The following is a 19,750-nucleotide window of genomic DNA, read 5'->3' as shown; positions in this document are numbered from 1 at the left end:
AACAATATCAAGCTATGAAACATAACTTTGGCAACCTGTCTTTTACACCTCAAGAGGCTAAATGCTGCCCATATGCAATGGATGAGAGCACATCTTGAAAACTGAACAAGTTCTGGCAGTCACATGCAAACTACTCAGAACCGCCAGCTCTATCATTAAAACTCAGACTGAGCACAACAAAGAGGCACATTCCAAATGCAATACTGAGTTTGAAGCCATCAAACCAGATTTCAAAAGCAAACGGAGTTCATAAACATGCAGTCTCTTACACCATGACCTTACATCTTATCTCTTCCACTGAAAGGCATGGTTCGGCTGTCTCAGCCTCTTTTCTGCATCCTGCGGCATCAGTACTCCACAGGAAAGAGCATCGCCAAGAAAATCCTAGTGTTGCTGTGTCACTGGGAATTTTGAGATAAAGTTTTTTAACAGGCATAACCTGCCAGAAACTATGTTGAATTATTATCCATGTTCAGCAGAAGTCACCATCCTTCCCAGTAGCCTCTGTTACCTCACAGAGAGAACAGCTTAACTCCACATCTGCTGCTCCAGCACAGTTCTATCAAGATGGATTTGAGGTCCACTATTCTAGCAAACACAGACCACCCTGGCAGAGCAGTATGGGGTGAAATCTAGTGAAATCCTGCATGGCTTATTCTCACTGAGAGCAGCCACATCTGCTCAGCCACATCTGCTTACAAACCCACCACCTGCATGAGCACTGCTGCTGCATCAATGCTGCTGCTAGGTGAGACCATCTTCCATGACAGGGCTGCCTCTGTCTGCTCAGGCTTCGGCTCCCACCAAAGAATCAGTCCTGCAGGCTATATTTACAAGATTGCCACTGTGAGCCCTGGGAGGGCACTAAGCAATACACAACTATTCAAGCCTTCCCACTGAAGACAACATCTGCTTCTGGCATACGATATTCTTAAATGCCATCAAAAAAGACTGCACTAGGTGACAAAGTGCTTTATGATTGTTTATGGTCACCACGGGCAGCCTCAGACTGAAGTATCTACTCATCTCTGGACTGTGCTATCAATCAGACACAAAGTACCCAACTTGCTTCTTACTACAGAAACAACCCAGACATGCTGAAGCAATTGGTAAAGAAAATTCAGCTGAGGCTCTTTTGGTAAGCAGCCTGACCACTGCAATGATTTTTTTTCTGGTCTTCCATATATAGCTGTGACAACTGCAGTAAAATATTCGCTCAGCCGCCCTCCCATAGCCCACTGAATCTGTAACCACCCACCCACACCGCAGATGTAGTCAGAAGTTACGAGTCCCTCCCTCCCTGTTTACACAGTGTGACAAGCTGGGATGCCACCACTGCTGCAGTGTTAGTGCTCCAGCCCTGCCACAAGATACTAAATCTGTGGCTCCTGTGTAAGGAGCAATGACTAGCAAATAGGACAAGCCACCCAGCTGGCATCTTGAGTTCAACAGCAGTATAACTCCTGTGTTGTTCAATCTCACTGTAGGATTAGAGCGTGTTGGAAACAACCATAAACTCATAAAAGGAATTATTTTAATAAACAGTTAATAAGTCACATTTTAGGCACTGCATATGCAGGGTAGGCTGCAAAATATTCCATGGTTCCATGTTTTCTTCTTCATATACACATCTATCTAGTAAAATTTCAGAATAATAATGAGCATGACCTCACTTTCCCTTATTGCTACACATCACCATAACTAAGCAAAAGATGCACCTTCCACTTACAGCTTCCAGAATTTCTTAAAGTTGTATAAACTACAGCATTTCAACATTATTTTGTCCCTACCTTGTCTACTGGCAATGTAGGGAGCAGAAGAATACCCCTCTTCCTTGACCATCTTCCTGCGCTGTACGATTTCTAGGACAGGCGTTAGCTCAAATGACGCACATTTCTCAGATGTTCTTCTGCGTCTCTCTGCCCTTCCCTAGACCCCCTTAACAAATCCTACAGCTATATCATTTCCCAATAAAATACTAGAAGCCCTTTTTACTGCCCTGAGTTGTTACACGGAGCCCTTTCACATGAGCCTGTCCACCAGTTTGAGAGACTGAGCACTAGGTAGGACTGAAGAAAGTACCCTAATGGGGCAGAGCTGCTCCTCACGTAAAATTGTGAGGAATAACATTTTATAACCTTGTATTCCCTCACTGTCAGAGAGGGGTGGAAAAGCTCTCTCCTTCCCTCCTCGTCTCCCACTCCACCCCAACATTTTTGTTTGTTTTTTTTCTTCAAATGAACACCACCAGGATAGAAAGATTATTTGCTAAAAAGAAGACTGTGACAAGTTAACATGGTTGTTGAGCATTTAAATAAACTGCCTGTCAGTACACTGCCCATAAGGTCCTAGTATAGAGGCCTCACCGTTCACTCCCTAAGCAGGAACATCCCTGTTTGGCTTGGCTCAGCTTCCTGAAGCACTGTGTCACTAACTGGAAACAGGCGGGTTTGCACGGAGATTCCAAGAAGAGGTTCAGAGGAGTGATGTAACACAGGCACCCCCCCTCAAACCAAGCCAGGAAGAAACAGAGGATGCTGCTCAAGGAACTGAGTCTTTGCTGGGTGTCCAGCTAAACTAACTTGCAGCATGTTCTGGGAAGTGTGACTGTTCTGTCTTCATGTTTACTGATGGCTACGGCTTGGGTGTCTCTGTGGGTTACAGATGGGACCGCTGAGAGCCGCGGTTAGGAGCCTGAAAGCACTGGTTACATTAATTGTGCCCTTGTACTTTACAGAAATCTTTGACAATCTGTCTAAAGACTAGAAGAAAACCGTAACAGCTACCTTCTCCCTGCTGCTACGAGACACTGTACCAGCCTATAACCTCAGGGCTATTTCCACACCAGGCCCCTCTCCCCTCCAGAGTACAGAGGAAGAGATCAGCACCTGTATGGGTACCAATTGTCATAGCCAAAAATACACTCAAGTCCAAGATGATTCAAATATCCCTGCTTAAAGCAAGAGCTCTGAAGCAATGCATTTCATGGACACATTTTATATAGCCACAGAGCCATTTCCCAGCAGTCCTGAACAGCCATTTCTCTTTGGTACATATTGAAGACCACTGAAGTCACAGCCTGGCCGGCACACAACACATTACACTTCCTTGTCCCATTCGTCTCCAGGTTTCTTCCCACCCCTGCTTGACCCAGATTTTCTCTGGCATGTGCTCATTCACTTTGGATTATCTCCACGGGCCTTTGACTCACATTCTTCCCTTGCTGCTAGACTAAACTGATGGAGTGCAGCCTCTTGGCTCAAACACCAGACCTCTTGTCGGAGATCTACACAGAAGCATGAACTGAGTTTTCTGGGACACCTGCCTGAAAGTGCCTTAGAAGGGTTCAAGGAAGAGAGGACACATAATTGAAAAGGTTATTGAAAAGAACCGAAATTGAAAATTGAACAGAAGGCCTTCCAAGGCCTTCTAGCAGTACTTTGAAAGTCAAGGTCTTTAAAAAAATCACTGTTCTTGGGGGGGGGGGGGGGGGGGGGGGCGGGGAGATTTACACCTCACTTGTGCTTTTATTTCTGTATTTTCTGTTCTGTCTTGTCCATAACCCAGGTGTCCAACTGCAAAGAGGCTGCTTCTGGGGTGGAGGCAGCAGTCTAGAACAGCAGAACTGCCCTCCATGCTGCTCCTGTACAGGCACATCAGGTCCAAGAAGCAGAGATCTGTTCCTAATCTGCCAACCATGTGCTCTGCGTCTACTGTTGCGGGGAGCTCAGCTCCATTACATAAGCCAAGCAGAAATGAGATAAGGCAGCTCTGCAAAAATAAACCTGCTGTCCATCAATCACAGGCTAAGCACATGTCCAGGCTATGGGCACTTACAGCAGTTCAAGGCATTGAATGTCCTGTGCTATTGCTCCACTGCTGCAGGTTATCTTTCTGCAGCAGGATGACAAAGGCAGTCACAGAGTACCCCTCTGTTCCACTAATTAACTGGTGCTGAAGGGCCAGCACTGCTCATCTCTCTCCCATCCTTGGACAGGCATGAGCGGTGCATGCCACATGCAGCCTCAGCCTCTGCTGGTAAACCCAGCTGAGCCCAACCAGCCTGACAGGGCTGTCAAGCTGAGGAGCTTCATTCCCAGCCAGACCTGTTATCACTGCTTCTCCAGGAGGCACCCCATGTCAAGCAGCAGGTCAGGAAGGGGTCATTTCACTAGTGCAGCCACTCCCCTCAAAAAACACCATCACAGGCAGTATGGGAGCTTTATGCCCAAAGAAGAAGCAACACTGCTTTAGAGAAGCTGGGCACTCTCCTGGTGATCACTGCATTTCCAGTACAGCTTTTGCATGTTGCCAGTACAGCTTTTGCATGTTTCCAAGCTACATCTGCTGTCCACACTATAACTTGAATAAAATGTTTTCCTCCTAGCATATTCCAAAGTAAATCCAAAGCAGCACCACCACCAGAGAAGGGTATGTCATACCATGGAAGACATTTAAGGCAGCATCTTCTGTCCGCCAGCTACCTAATCACAGAGCATGTTAAGGAAGACAAATCACTCACCCTCCCCAAACGTCCTGGGCACCCTTCTCCTCCTGCTTCAACCTGTGTGCTAAAATTAAACACAAGTCCCATATAAAATATGGGGAGACCAACCCTGCAGCACATACAAACTACCTGGCTTGTTAAAATGCTACAAAAGTTCTGGATAGATGTCAATAAGGTAAGGACTGCCACAGGCAATGGATTTTAAGCTTCCTCCAGCTGGTGGTGTGGACAAGCACAGGCTTGCAGTATTGTGACGAAAGAGGCAGAGGGACAACAACAATATTCCAACTCTTAAAAAATCAGGGTAAAAGTTGGTATCATTGGTACAACTGGGATCATATCAGCTGCCACCTTCAACTAGCTCTACTTTTAAAATGAAAGCTAAACTTTCCTTTTCTGTCTGGGTATTCCTCCAACCTCCTTATATATTCAGTCTATTGGGTTTTCCACACATCTCACCGTAACGGCTTTCATTTCTTCCTTTCTTCTGCCCTCCTTCACCTGCCAGGGCTGAAGACCCTGCACAAACTGATACTGATCAGATGTGGATTAGCCAGACTGTCCCAGACAGAGGTACAAGGAGTACAAGGCTGTCTTTGGTACTCACATCCAAGAGGGAACATACAGAAAGGTAGCCTTGTATTTCAGGACTAATGCCTTTTTCTACCAGAAATCTTATCCTTCCCACATGCTTTATACGCTGTCCCCTTTTATATGTGCCAAGGGGTGTCATGACAAAGATAAACTGTTCAAAATAGCTTGAAGAGATTAAAGCATTTGCTTAGACTCCACTGAAATCAACGCAGGAGAATGACCAAATGCTGTGATGCATTTGGACAGATTAAAGGAGTCACATAGGGTGTTCTGTACATTCTGTCTTGCTGATCATGAACATGTTGACTCCAGAGAGTCAACAGGCCCAGCAATAACGTTTTATAGCATTTAAAGCTAGGAAGAACTATGACACCTTCCCAAAATGACCCTTCCACATGTCCCAGTCCACAATTTCCCTGACATACCCTTTTATAGGGCCTCATAATTTGTCCTTTGTTGAAATATAATTGCTAGAACAGAACATGGGTGTGCTGGAAAGATTGAGAAATGAGCATTTTTCCCCAACTAAAGTGCATTTTTAGCTTTTTTTGTTGTTAATGTTGTTATGCTTTCTAGTTCTAACACGAATTTTCAAAAAAAGTATTTTTCCTTCAGAATTACCTTAACAGAGCACACGGAGCCACTCGTCTACTCTGAACTCTAGACCATTTTCCCCAAGTTCTGACTCCAACACATACATTCACCTGTCCCATAGATACAGACACATTTTTTGTTCTTAGACACATAACTTTGCTTCTGGATCACGGATAAAAACCATGAGAAGCCTCCTGTCTGGTACCTTTTTGCAGAACTGAAGAAATCTATCTTCTGACACCAACTGTCCAGTAGCACCTACTCGGAGTCAAACACTTAATTTCACACATTTTGTAGCAGAAGTTTTTAATCACTACAATGAAATAAATATCTGATTACTTGTAAAGGGTCTCCATTTTCTTTTTCATCTGACAGAAACAAATCAGATTTGTCCAACTATACTACTTGTCATCAAATCCTACCTTCCAGAGTTAAATCATATTTGTATCCTTCCACTCTAAATACTGAATCCTACAAGATCCCATGTATCCTTAAATATGTTTGGTTCCAGGATCTCCAGTGCACAGCTTTTATTTCCTCCCCTTTACTCTTTCTTAATCAATTTAATGTTTTCATGATGTCATGACCCAATGAAAATCAGTGTCAACAAGCCAAACTTCTCCTTTGGGACCTTTCAGCCTATTTGGATTTCCAGTTATCCAGATTCACTGGTTCCAAGACATTTTGTAACCTGATTACGGGCAATAGTTAATTCTCACACTACACCATAAAAAAATAGTCCCCTTTCTACTTGTATGTTCAGCAATATCATCTTTTCCCCTTGGACAGTCCTAGCTGATCATCATCAGCTCCTCCCTACTTCAGACTCACTCTTTTTTACTCCTCTCCAATTTGTAGGTATTACTTTGGGCAAAATGATAAAAGGTATTTTCAGAGGACATTAGCAGTTTAAAAAAAGAATAGCATAATGATAGCTTAAGATTCATAATCCCCTGCATGATAATGATAATTTTATTCCAAGCACAAAGCTCTAAAGGATCTTGCCGTGGGTACAACAATATTCATTATCTATGTGTTATGAGAACCACAGCTGTAACCAAAGTTTTTGCAGACTCTCTATTCTGGTACTGATACTGAAAATTACATTATATACATCATATGAAACTGAGAACGAAGTTTCCATAATATTAATGTAAGCTTAGCATAAACTGTTTTGATCATATCACTTCCACATCCTCTTCCAAACACCTGTCAAAGCAATACGTATTTAAGGTTTTTAATCCTTCCTCATAAACCTGCTATTTCAACCACTTACTTCTGCTGTTGTTCTTTGAATTCTCTCAAATTAGCCTCTCTCTCTCAGATATCCTGGCATTCAGAATTAAAAGCCCAGAGCCAAGCTGTAGCATACTGACACCTATAAGCCCCAGGTTTCCGTGCATCTCCCCAGACCATACTTCCCAACACCTTAATCACTGCAATGGCAGTGGCGCAGTTACTTGGCCATCCCCAGTCACAACCCTGGCTCCTTTGACACACAGACTTTATAGCTTTCTGCACTGAATAACTTCAATTGTCTCTTCCTTTGGCCTTCAGCAATGCAAGTTTCTGCGGCTTCTCATTTCGTGCCTGTATTTCCAACCTCCCTTTTTCCCTCAAACACCTGCAAATTTGAAACAAAAATAAAGAAAGTCCAGAAGTTCCTTATAGATCCAGTAGCTCCATCCCAGCTACCATACCATATAATGTCCCTCTTAAACACCGAAGCCACATCTTAAAAGCAGGTAAGATTTTTCATTCCCAACCAATCTTGCCAGAAAGCTGTGACAAGCAAGGTACTGAAGAGAGGGCTGTCTGTATGCCTCTCTTCCAGATCTTCCTCATGAAAGCTAAAAAGGATGCTGTAGACATGAAATGACTTCAATTTTATTTTCTTTTTAGGAAAAAACACCAGACATTTACTGCACAGTTTTCCAGGTCACTGCCACTTTTTTGTTAGTTTTGATCTTGCAGACTATTTGTAGTTGAGAAAAAAAAAAAAAACAGCAACACAAATTAAGTCCGTCTTTCCCCTGTAGTTTTGCAACATATTTCTAACAACCCAACAAACAAGCAACAGCAATGAAGAAACATTCCTAAGTCCCAGAGCAGACTCCCTACTGTGCTTTTTCAGCAGAGGAAGATAATAAGCAATAGGAATTCAGCTGAATTAGTACAGCTGAATGAGAAGTCACAAGTCACCCTGGGCAAGTACAAAAATATGACTTCTCCTTCTCTTTTAGTCCTTCTTGTAAGTTACAGCATCCACTGAAAGCCATGAGGTGCAAACCAGGCAAATAGAAACAGAACTGCAAGAGCACCAAGGCACGAGGAGGAGACAAGTTTTGCATTCAGAAAGCTCATGCCTTAAAAATAGCGCCAAAGCTCATTTCTGCCATGCTTGTTTATCCAAGAAGTCCTGCTGAGCCATGCCTTCCAACTGCCAGTGGGACGAGCCAACGGAGTACCCCAAGGGCAGGATTGTGGCACAGCACCCTCACACATCTGGAGCCCTTCTGCATCCGCCTGCTTCTGCATTCCCCAGATGACTGGAGAGCTGTTGTTATTGATTTGATAACCTTGGGCAGGAGCTTTCCAGCAAGTCTCAGTTTTGGCTCCTTCAAGGGTGCTGCGAGGGAAGGGGGAAGGCAGACATGCAGGCATCGGTCTGGAGACGGAAGGGGGAAATGCTTTCCAATGAGAGGAACGGCAGATGGCCCACAGCCAGCCAGAACAGACACCCCTTGAGAGCCCTCAGTCCCCACAGCATTTCACCACGGAGCATTTCACCAGGGAGGCATCAGAGACTGTAGGCAGGGTCAGTTCAGTTTTCTTCTCTCAAAAAGAAACACCAAGCAAAACCAAGTCTATGCTTTATGCCTTTCTTCTGAAAAACACAGCTTCCCAGCCTGTCCCAAACAAACCAGTCACAACACTGAATCACACACGCAGCTGTGCGGGGCGGACGGATGCTGGAGGGAAGGAGAAGAAAGGAGCTGTGGCACTGAGGAGCTGGAGCAAGACATACCGTCAGTGCTGATGACTAGGCCAGCTACAGCCGTGATGAGAAAGGCAGATGTTTTGCAGAAAGTCAGCTTCATATTAGGAGGTATGAAAGCAGACAGCTTAGACGTCATATTTTCCTCAGCCTTCATCCTTTGCTAGCCAGGATAGATCCTAAAAGCCAGGTATCTGGCTGCAAGAAATAATGACCTTCCTTGTCTTGGTCCTTCCTGAAGATCTCATCCTGAGCGTTATTAACACAAGCCTCCCCAAAGGCAACAGTCACATCACTTTTACTGTGATAAAAGCTGCAGGAGCAGCTCAGCAGTTTACTGCTCCTGAGTTTTGGTTCTACTCACACAAATCTCTTCTGTGGGTACTAGAAGCTCCATAAATGAGAATACACGTTTTCAGATAACCCCCACAAAATCAGCACATTGCAAGCAGATTACTGAGGCCAACAGAAGAAATATAAGGAGACCGGGGAAAAAAGCAGCCTCGGGATAAGCTTCTCCTTGTGCACAAAATTTACTGCAGGGGTGGAGGAACAAAGACCTGCTTGGTATTCAGGACTTGGGGCATTTGGGTTTTTTTGTTGGCTGTTTTCCAGGTTTTAGGTCTTATAAACCTCTAAGCTAGTCACACAAGCTACTACACAGGGTGGTCTCATCCCACACCTACAGTTTCAGGGCTAGCCACAAAAAGGAATTAACAGGTAGTAGCCAGTCCTTGTAGACTTGAGGTTGCATAATGACAAACAGCCTTGACACAAATGGTGTAGGCTCTTACATGGTCCTATCATATAGCAGAAGAGCAAGCAGGTAAGGCTCCCAGAATTTTATCAGGAAAATCCGGAACAAAATTATGGGTGCATAACCAAACCGCAAGTCCAACATACCACTCTGCACATCATGTGAGCTGCACAGAAAGAAAACGTACACACAGAAACAAGCATCTGTCCAGGACAGCTGGACTCAGTTCAGTTTTCCTTCTGCCCATTTCAGTAAATCCAAACCAGAACACTGCTTTTGTGAAACTATGGTCATCAGAAACAACAGTTTTCTAACAAAAAATCAGCAAAACCAGGTGGCCTCAATCACTTGGTAGTGTAACAAGGACATGAAAAACTCAGGGATCAGATCACTGCCTAGCAATGCCGTATCTAACCCAGAGCAAGGTTGGGTCCAGGACTGTTGTGGAAGGAACCATAGTACAGCTCCAGCTGGAAGGGGGCTGAGGTGGTCTCTAGCCCAGCCTCCTGCCCAAGCATGGTCAGTGCTAAGCTCAGACCAGGTAACTTGGGGCTTTATCCAGTAACGTCTTAAAAACATCCTTGTTTCACAAGACACCATATACTTAAAAACATTTTGCCACAGCTGAAGACCCTGTTTGCATCCAAAATGAGGGGCAGCAATCAGTGTCTTCAGTGCAGAACAAGGGCAAATGACCTCTCTTTTGGAGGTTTGCGTATCTCACACAAGGGAGCGCACACCTTACCTCTGCAGGCAACCCCAACTCCAGCAAAAGCTGGAAGATGAGTGCTCCAGGGTGTCACTAAACAGCCAGGGTTTGTCCTGGCAGAGCTGCAGAAGAGGCGGGTGCCCAGCAAATGCAGCTCCAGGTGAGCCACTAAAGTATATCAGCAATATTGCTTTTTGACCCTACGCTGTAAGGAAGAAGCCTCCACCACCACCAGTACACTTCCCTCCTGCATCTCTGCTCAGGACACATCAGACTTCACAAGTAGGCCTGAAGCTCCTTAAGGTGCCTGTCCAGAGGTCTCTAAGAGGTTATCAAATCATCCTGGTCTCTGTTTTTCAACCCATATGACTAACAGATTGTGTGGAAGGACAAAGCACAGGCACAGGGAAATGTTTTCCCTTGCAGAGAGGAAAGAGATGAAGTGGGTGTCACATTTTTCCAATGGATTTTTGCTTGTCACCAAGGCAGAGCCAGATCACGTACAGAAGATTGAAAGAAAGTTAGCAGCAGATGGCAGAAAAAAAAGTAGTAAGTAGTTTCCAAGACACAGCGAAGGCACAGAGAGGTCACTGGCACTATTTAGCTACACATTCAGATGGATGGCAGCTATGGGGACAGGTCTAGCAATTCAGGTTTATCCCATTTAACCAGCCTTTCCTTATTTTCTCACATTGCCTTTCCTGCTTGCCAGGTTACCCCCATGACAGGGAGCATTCCTTATTTGATACAGCATTTATATCCTTCCTGCACACATTTAGCACTGATGTAACTCAATTCAGTGACTCTTCTGCAGTCACAAGGTACGTTTGACAGCTCACAGACAGAGAGAATGACAACTCCTGCTATGAAGAGCTTAGCAACTCAGTCTGGAGACAGTGGACGCAATGCCCTTATTAAAAGGGCATCTGCTACGCCTTATTAAACCTCACCATTTTTGCCCTGACTTCTTTACTGCCTATTACTTGCTTAAATGAGGTGAAAGGGTAATATATTTGCCAATAAAATTGTGGCTGTAAGCCAAGATTAATTTTTGCATTCTGTTTCTGTCACTTTTATACAAGACAAACAATTTAGCTTCCAAGACAGCCTCCACTTTTCATCAACACTCGGCACCACGGAGGGGTGGCAGTACCATTGACTGGATCCAACATGAGTGCTTCTTTGAACTTCAGGTCTGTCCATTTCTTTGCTACACATCCCCATTACTCTCAAACAGCCCTTTTTCCTACTGATCTTTGAACAACTGCCTCCTCTAGGTAATCCCCTTTCTTTTGAGACATCCAAAGCATAGTCCACTGGTATCAAATACAAACATGCATGCATCAGGATTACATCTAAGCACAACCCATAAAGCTACCCAGTCTACTGTTCCCACTTTAGCCCACAAAGCAGGTCCACCACGCCTTTCCCAGCCAGTCTTTCCTGCCCTCCCAACATCAGCACCAGAACCTGGGCTGCTATAGGGTAAGCTATGTCAGGGAACTGATACCCCTTGAAAGCTTATTTCTTGCACAAAAGTCATTTAACTGGATGAGCTCCCCAGCAGCTACCACAACAGCCTGCAGTTACATCCAGGTGCAGTACCACACTGTTCAGAAAAAAATACACAGCCAAAGGGCATCCAGATAGCAGTGATTCCTCATCTCCATAATTCAGAGAGATGAATAGGGAGCAGAAATGTGTCCTCCCTGAAAAACCAGATGTAGAGCTCTACTGTGAGAAAACCCTTCAGGGACCCACTCAGAACCCATCTCTGTTGGAAAAAAGGAAAGCTCTGCTTGGTAACCGGAGGAGTTAAAGGGAGGGCCTCATAAGGTCAGGGTAAGCAGCCAATATGGTCTGTGAAAAATGCCACTGAGCTAGGTTAGTCATCCTATCTGACTGGCTATCAATAATTGCTAAAGTCTCGCCCACAAGATGATCCTTCTCCAGAAGGGAGAGAAGCAACCCAAGACAGAGGAAACAGATGGTGGACATTTAAACCAAGTATTACAAAGTGATTGGAAAACAGCTTTTAGGAATGCAGGGAGGAAGGAGTACAGACAATACGAAGGACAGCAGGGCCGGATAACTAATATTTGAATACAGCACAAAAAACTAACATCTATCTGCAAGTGCAAAGCCAGCAAGGTAACTTGCCCAGAGATGGAGAGCTGCTTTCAAAGAACCAGCTCTCCACTTGCAAGGCAACAACTAAGCATCTCAGGGGTACCTTGGTAGCTGAGGCATCAAAAGAAAATGAGCCCACAGTGACAGAGACCATACAGTTCTTTGGAGGGACGAATAGCAAGACATAGTATAAGCTAGGTGCCTTGGTCCTTGCAGTCCTGGGTAGGTCTGTAGCCCCTGCAGGAGCAGGGCCATGGGACCTGTGCTGCTGCCAAGGTGCTAGCTCACAGAATGGTTTGGGTTGGAAGGGACTTTAAAGACCATCCAGTTCCAACCCCCGTGCCATGGGCAGGGACACCTCTCAGGTTGCTCCAAGCCCTGTCCAACCTGGCCATGAACACCTCCAGAAATGGGGCAGCCACAGGTTTTCTGGGCAACCTGTGCCAGTGTCTCGCCACCTTCATAGCAAAGAATTTCTTCCAAACTTCTGATCTAAATCTCCCCTCTGCCAGCTTAAAGTTATTGGCCTTTGTTCTGTCACTATATGCCCTAGTAAAAACCCCTCTCCCTCCCGAGTCCAACATTTCCCTGTTCCTGTCATAACAAAACTGAGCACATCCACTTTAGCTTAGCACTGCAAAAAGGCCTGTTAAGGGAAGCTTACAAGCTCCCCAAAAGCCCAGGGGCACCATCTTGTGTTATCACAACATGGCACAACGGTTCCTGAAGCACTTTTATTCTGCAGTAGTTGCTTCCCTCCTGTATCTGTTGGGCAGCTCTGACATAAAGAGGCTTTACCAGGCGGTGGTATAGGTCACAAGAAACTGAGACAAACTAAGAAACAGCCAGTGGTACATCAGTCAAAGGCCTCTTTGCTTTATTTTTTATATTTAATTTTACTGCTTTATTTCACAGCTGGCACAAAGATGATCTGACCTCACAGTGTACAAGCAGAAGCGTGAAGGCAGACGGGCAGAGGAGGAGAAAAAGCCGCCATTTAACTGCTACGGCGGAAGTCAGAGTGCATCATAGAGCAAGAAGAACACAAAAAGATCAAATCAAACTGCACATCCTCATCTGGGGTCTGCAGCTAGTCAGATCAGCCTCTTTCACAGACAAAGGTGATCCTAAAAAGCAAGACTACTTTAATAAAACACTGGTCATACACACACACCACCCCAGGATGGGAAACTTACTTAACCCCCAGCTCTGAAAGATCCCAAAGAAGGGACTCTTCACAGTGCCAACAAAGGCTTGCAAAGAGCACAAGTTTCCCCCGGGCTCTGTAGATAAGTTCAACAACTCCAGACACAGGAAAACCCTGTCTGGTAAGGCCGTGAATGAATTCTTTTACCACAGCTATCGCACACAACCTGCTCCACACTTAATGACTGGCTTTCCAGAGTAAGGAAACATTTACACAGGACAGCGCACATCAGTCAAATCGATCAGGAGAAAAAACAGTGGGTTTGTACATTAAAAGCAGGCTTACTCTTATCTACCACTCTTCGAAGTCAGTCCCAGGACAGACTAGGATTTTTTCCCAGCTTTGCTGCAGATCAGGCACTTCACTATAAAGTTACAGCCAGTCCAAATGAAACCAGTCAGCAACTCAATACCCGCATTTTTCTAATTTTCACTGTCAGAAAATAGGAGGGGGTAAAGTTTCAAAGTATCCCACTTGCATTTATCTCAGCTTTTAGAGGAACTGTAGATCATTCAGGCCCATTTATGAGTACCTGACATGTCCCCTGGCGAACAGAAACAGTTTCCTTATTTAAATTTGGGAAGAAAACAAGAGAAGTGGGGGGCGGCTTTCAGTGCAAAGCACTGAACACAACCAGTTCTGCTGTTCAGCAGTTGTGGCCCTCCTTAGCTTTTTTAATATGGAAAGTAATTCTCAAAATTTAACACTACTGCTTTGTGCAAACTTTGCACATAACTAGTAAAAATTAAAATAATAATAAAAAGCCCCCACACTTTCACATTTCCACTCCTTACTGGAGGATTTTGTCAAAAATCCTTGGAAGTACTGACTTTATAAATCCTTCACCTAAAGTGAGCTGTCTGGTCCATATGCAGGTGTATAGAGAAGAAAGAATGTGAAATTTCAGCTGTCTTGTTTAAAGGGCAGCAGGCCAAACCCCACTTCCAAATAAATGAAGTATCTTCCACCCCCAAAATAAACAAATAAATGGATCAAGCTGTACTGACACCAGATTTTAGACAGCTACACGCAGCCACCACAAAATAAGACACAGCTCCACATCCATACATGCTGTGGTAACCACAACGTTTAGTTAAATACACTCAGACTGTAAAAATCAAGCACTGCCACCCGTTTAAATTAACTATTGCTAGTGCCGTACTCTGAAATATAGAGGCAATCCCTGGCAGCTTGTTCAGAAGCAACACTTCTGCAGAAGTCATCAGAACACAAAGTAACAGTGACTATGATTTTTGTGGCAGAGGAAATGAGTCACAGCAAGCCCCCAGTGAGGTTCAGAGGCTTCTAATGGGTGATTTTTAACCAAGGAAGTAAGACCAGCTCGACATTTCCACAGATCATCTTAAGGCAACAATCACAAGCTATCACAAGCCATCACTGAACACTAACCTTCAGAGGTGGATCACTCTGGTTTTGCTCTTGCAGGGAGATAGTAATTTGATTGCTAAGGCCTGCAATGTCTCCTCTGCTCATACTAGCCTATGCTGTGCTTATATTCCAGTGCTGAGCTGCCCACAGCATCACCAGCGACATGGCAACAGGCTTGCTGAGCTCAAACATCACTCGGATCATGGCATCAGCAATGGGATATTTGAGGCATTTCATATGAGCTTCAAGTTCAATAGTCAGGCTCCTTAAACAATAAGCAATTTGGGCTATTCAGCATTTGAAATATCTTCCAGTTAACCACTCAGGACATGACGTGTGGGAAGTTAGTCCTAAATATATTAGCCAGCTGTTGCCCCCACGTACCTGTAAGGCAGGTGTAGTTCTATATCTGCTATGCCAAGATCACAGCGACACTGACATTCAGCAGCATTTTGCTATCATCTGGAAGCAACAGCCAGCAGCTAATGTGTTAAAATAATCATGAAAATGGGGGGGGGGGGGGAATGACGACGGACCTGCCTCCTCAATATTAAATAAGGAGGTTTCAAATGTCAAAGGCTCATAAGAACCATCTGCTTGCCAACTACCTGTCCTATTGCTGGATGGGCGCTGACATTTCACAGTGTGTTTGTCAGACATCCATCTGCATCAGATCTGGCATTTGTCACTGAAGATGCTGTCCCAGCTGGGATGCATACAACCACCAATCACCTCCAGCAGAGGCCCATGACCACAAGCAGTGCTCTCCCACTTCATGCTTGCATGTGTGTTATGGGAAGTAACAACAGCGGCAAGATGGTGAAGAGTTTGTAACCCAGCCACACTTTTGCTCCCTTTGGGTAGTGGCAGGCTTTGTGCTTCCTTTCTGCTTGACTGCCAGGAAAAAGCAGCAGCATATAATAACAATAACAGTACCTTGCACAATGCCAGTGTATGGTATTACCAACATCCAATCATAACAAGCTACAGGGCATATGAAGATGATATATGCAGACAGATCACAAACGCCACAAACACACCTCTAGGAAACCTTTCACCCTTTTCCTAGATGGGAAGCTAAGCTGCTCTGGAAAAATAACAGCTATAAAGCTATCTGGCATCCAGGTGATTACTATGAAGATGTTAATGAGCCACCTCAAGTACTACTGCCTGCCAACACCAGAGCTGAGCTCCTTGAGGTCCTGCTTTCTCCCATTATAGGTGACAACATCGCCAAGAGCATCAGCAGAGCGAGGGAACCACTCCTCACACTGCTTTGAGTGCCGTTGAAATCATCAGCTGCTACAGAGAAATGTAAATCCCCGGGAGGCTGGATTTCACCCCTGGTAATTAAGGCAGGCTGGAACAGTCTAAAATAGAGGTTAAGTTTTTAAGTGTATGCATACTTTCACACCCATCTACTAGCTTCAAGTCAACTTGACCCAGGAACAGCCTTTATGGTTATAAAAAGGTTAAAGCATAACTTAAGATACACAAAAAGCAGCTGGCTGGCAGAGTTCTCACTGTCACCTGCCTGCGCGCAGACTGCAACTGACAAAAGACACTCATCCTTCTTCCTGCTTGTGAGCTCTCCCCTCAGTTGTCACCTTCTCCCTCTTTCCCCTTGCCAGCCCAACTCATACTCCTAGGGCTTCGTGACCATACCAGGCACCTTTCCTAAGCCCAGCCTGAAGTTTCCTTGCACACACAGCTATGGGACACCTAATAAGTGGGCAAAGAACAGAAGATGACATAGGGCACATGCTCCTCAGCCCTGAAGATGACAGCACAGCGGTGAGCACCCGAGGGGACCCTCCTGTGCTCTATCTGTACATCATCTCAGTCTTTTCAGAAACACCCTGCAGTAAGTTTACAAGCACAGCAGAAGCAGCCGGGTCAAACCAGTCCTCCCAGATGGAAAGTATAAGCCAGGAGAAGAACAGATGTTTTATCCAGAGGGTTTGTTTGTTTTGTTTTTTGAAAATGATTCCATGAAGTTTTGGACAGAGGTAAATAGAGAACTTGTGTTTCATGATACCAAGCACCGTATTTCACACACACACACACACCCCCCAGAGAATGTTCACAGAATGGTTTGGGTTGGAAAGGACCTTAATGATCATCTAGTTCCAACACCCCTGCCATGTGCAGGATCACGTCCCACTTGACAAGGCTTCAGAAAACTTCTCTTTTTTTCCTCTAAGGACCCTAATACCTCACTACAACTGCTTTATCCACAGTATTTAGCTGCTTTTCTTTTTTACTGATACCTTCTTTCAGAATTCCAAAACCAACCAAAAGAGATAAATTTGTTTCAAACTTATTATTTTGTCTTCCAAGACCCTAAAGCCTTTTAATTTGACTTCAAGTGCCTAAAGAAGCTTTAAACACCTAAAAATCAAACAAACAAGACCACCACACAAACAAATTAAGGGTAGTCTGTTACTCCCAACAAAGGGGCTCACAGCCCAAGTTTCTTCAGATCCACCTGTGCACTGCCTCTGGCAAAACACACATCATCACAGCATTTGAAGCTTAAAATGTCCAATAAAACATGAAAATAGCAGAGGGAAAAGCACTCCATTTCCATCCACCCGACAGCCAGGATGGCTTTTTTGTCAGGCTACATATAAGCCCAAGTCCCAGGCTCCTTGAAATAGGACAGAAAACACACATATCCATGTCATTGCAGCCACAAGATCTAGCCCAAGCGCAAGATCCCTTTCAGGGCACTAATTAAAAAAATATGAGGACACTAAATAAGAAAACAGAGTTAAAAGTGTCAACTCCATTCTCATCACAGGGATCCAAAGCAGGAGGAAGTATTCCAGCACAACTGTAAAATCTCTGAAGAGCCTCTCCTTTCATTCACAACTTCCCCCTTGTTAAAGGCTCCGTCATGGTAAAGAAAAAAACAAACACAAGAAACACGCTGTTTGAAGGACGAGTTTTCCATTGTTAAGTGTTCCTGTTTGCTCTTTAAAGAAACCCAACAAAACAACCCACCATCATACATGATTGGTTTTCCCCAGATCTACCAGAAGATACACATTGCGCAAGAATCCCAAGCACTTTCAAAGACAAAGAAGCCAAACAATATTTATAGACGGTCACATGCGCAGCAGGCTTGCTTCCTGCTGAAACAAGGCTTGGAGCTTGTGCCGGACACGATCCCGGATCAGTGAGGCCACTGTGCACAGCACACAAGTAAGATTTTCCTTGGTTGCCTTTCAAGACTTAACACTGACATCTCCACACAGCGCTAGCACGGTGCCTCACTGCACGTCACTCTGTGGAATCACCCCTGCTCCCACGAGAAGAGCTGGGTCAATCCCTCTCTGTAAGATGATATTTACACATCGCTCTCTTAGGTACAAGGAAGAAACGCAGAGCCTGATCCAGCCCGTTTCCCAAGGCACCCTGCCACATGCTGTCACCACCACCATGTTACACTGGGTCTCCCCATTCGAGCACCAGCTCGACAATTGCGCCAAGCTGGACTGCCCTGTGCTCTGCACAAGTGGCAGACTAGAGGAGTCTTCCATGCATGCTGTCCCAAAGTGGTCCAGCTCACTTTCACTTAGGATTTGTGGCTGCACATCTGTATAACGTTGTATCTCTGCGCTTCCAAAAAGCCTCCGGATTCACAAAGAAACAACAGAGCGGAGATAACAGGACGCATTTGCATGGGATTGTCCCAACTATGTGGATTGCAGCCAAAACAAACAAACAAAAATAATCACCAAAACTTCTGTTACTTCCTTCCTGCGCTGGGGACACCAGGCAGAATGACGGTGCCGGGACAGTCTCGCTTTGGAGAAGAAGACTCCCGAGGGGATCCCTGGAGAAGTCGGCGGTGCCGCAAGGGAAGTGGGACCCGGGCCAGGCTAAGGGCTACCGGCCCCGGCGAGGCCCGGGCAGGGGGCAAGGAGCGAGAGGCTGGAGATCCAGACCGGAGCCACCAGCGCTGTGCACGGAGGGAGGAACCTGTGGCACCGGCACAGAGGGGGCGAGCCACGGCCCCAGCGCCCACCCGGGAATACCGAGCTCCCCCGGGGACACCGGGCCCAGAGACACGGGGAGCGGCTGCGGGCGAGCACCTCCTGGCCTCTGCACCGCGACCCCCGCTCCCACTGGGACACCCCACCCGCCCCAGGGGAGGCCGAGGGCGCCCGGCGCGACTCTCGCCACGGCGCCCCGAAACGCAGGGGGCGTCTCGGCCGCCCCATCCCGCCCTCCCGCGGGCGCTGCCCGGCCGGAGCCGCCTCCCGCCCGCCGCTCCTCACCGTGTGGCACAGCAGGGTGTCGGGGTCGGCGGGCTCGCACAGCTCGCTCAGCTTGCGGTCCCAGTGCAGCAGCTGCGGCTGCTCCCCGCCGCTCTCGCACACCTCCATGGCGGCCGCCAGCAACGGGACACCCCCGCCTGCCGACCCACCACCACCTCCCGTCACACACTCACGCACACGGCCTGACCCCTGCACGCCCACCCGCGGCGGACCGGCTCACACCGAGCCCCCCGCTGCCATGGGCCGCTGAGCCCGCACCGCGCCGCCTCCCCGCCAGCAGTGCGCGGACACGGGACGGGCGGGTCACCCCGCCAGCTGCGCGCCGCGCCCCCACCGGCCCGCTCCAGCGCCACGCCCACGCCCCCGCCCGGCCACGCCCACGCCGCCGAGGCCGCCAATCGTGGCCGAGGAGCGCGGCTGACCGGCGGGCCGCTCCCCAATCGGCGTTCGGCCCCCGCACGGCTCCAGCTGTGGAATGTGGGCGGGAGCTCCCCGGGCGCGTCACGGCAGCGGGAGGGAGACCCCCATGCCCCGCTCTGCCAATGGGGCGCCAGGGGCCCCGGGAGCGGCAGGCGCGCC

General features: G+C 46.6%; 1 protein-coding gene across 3 annotated transcripts in view; it reads right to left on the bottom strand.

Moving 5' to 3' along the window:
• The window catches only part of CREB3L2 (cAMP responsive element binding protein 3 like 2), an 82,565-nt gene extending 63,086 nt beyond the window's left edge, over nt 1–19,479 (bottom strand). Inside the window, exon 1 of one of the 3 annotated variants that reach the window (XM_065681435.1) lies at nt 19,172–19,479. In XM_065681435.1, the coding sequence (XP_065537507.1) occupies nt 19,172–19,279 (108 nt within the window). In that variant the 5' untranslated portion in view covers nt 19,280–19,479. The remainder of the gene's footprint in view (nt 1–19,171) is intronic. The other 2 variants (XM_065681425.1, XM_065681444.1) reach the window with 2 other exon arrangements.
• Between the last annotated feature and the right edge of the window lie 271 nt (nt 19,480–19,750).

Source organism: Lathamus discolor, chromosome 1, assembly GCF_037157495.1.
Source record: "Lathamus discolor isolate bLatDis1 chromosome 1, bLatDis1.hap1, whole genome shotgun sequence".
NCBI classification, from domain to species: Eukaryota; Metazoa; Chordata; class Aves; order Psittaciformes; family Psittacidae; genus Lathamus; species Lathamus discolor.
The sequence above is the reverse complement of the archived record's forward strand: the minus strand, read 5'-3'. Positions and strand labels throughout refer to the sequence as shown.